The sequence below is a fragment of the Trichinella spiralis genome, assembly GCF_000181795.1.
Source record: "Trichinella spiralis strain ISS 195 chromosome Unknown Scfld6621, whole genome shotgun sequence".
Classification (NCBI taxonomy): domain Eukaryota; kingdom Metazoa; phylum Nematoda; class Enoplea; order Trichinellida; family Trichinellidae; genus Trichinella; species Trichinella spiralis.
This window is the reverse complement of record NW_003533560.1, coordinates 1-597: the sequence shown is the minus strand read 5'-3', so window position 1 is coordinate 597 and position 597 is coordinate 1. Positions and strand designations below refer to the sequence as shown.

The 597-nt window shown below is 33.0% G+C and overlaps 1 protein-coding gene across 1 annotated transcript; it reads right to left on the bottom strand.

Annotated features, from left to right (window-relative positions):
* Positions 1-115: 115 nt before the first annotated feature.
* Tsp_15026 (conserved hypothetical protein) lies at positions 116-571 on the bottom strand (the record flags this gene model as incomplete). The annotated part of the gene is made up of 2 exons (XM_003366070.1): positions 371-571; positions 116-310 (listed from the first exon to the last, which is right to left on the bottom strand). Coding segments are annotated over exons 1-2 (396 nt in total), but the record flags the coding sequence as incomplete, so codon positions are not given.
* Between the last annotated feature and the right edge of the window lie 26 nt (positions 572-597).

Below are 597 nucleotides of genomic sequence, written 5' to 3'. Positions count from 1 at the left end.
AATTTGTTGCAAATGATTTGCAAGCCCTACGAAGAGCAGGCAGTTCTTCTTCCAAAACCTTTTTAAAAAAATAAATTTTTACTTTGCTTCAATTAATGATACAACACAATTTCACCTGCATAAATTGACCTTCGGATACTCCATCTCGATAAACAATAATATTTTTCGGAGCCGTACCATTAACATCAAGATATTCCAGTAAACGTTCTGAAAATTGTTCGATAAATCCAGTGATCAGTTCTTGCTTCGCTGGTTGTAGTTTCACCGAAGCATGAAATTTCGTCACTTTTGTATCCACATTTCCAACAACCTTCAAATCAAAAACATTCCTTCAATAATTTGGAAGTACAATAACATGAATAATACCCACCGAAGCTATTGATGGTAAATGCGTTTCTACAGCTGATGGATGAACCACATCCACACCAATTACCAATGCATTATTCTTATACAAATAATTATCCAAACTAAACAAAAAACTTCCATTCAAGAATTTTTCATACGCATTCATAAATTCAATATCATACATTTCATCTTCCAGTAATTTTGTATTGATGCCACCAATTTTCATATTTATTTCATCGCGAATCCACCACA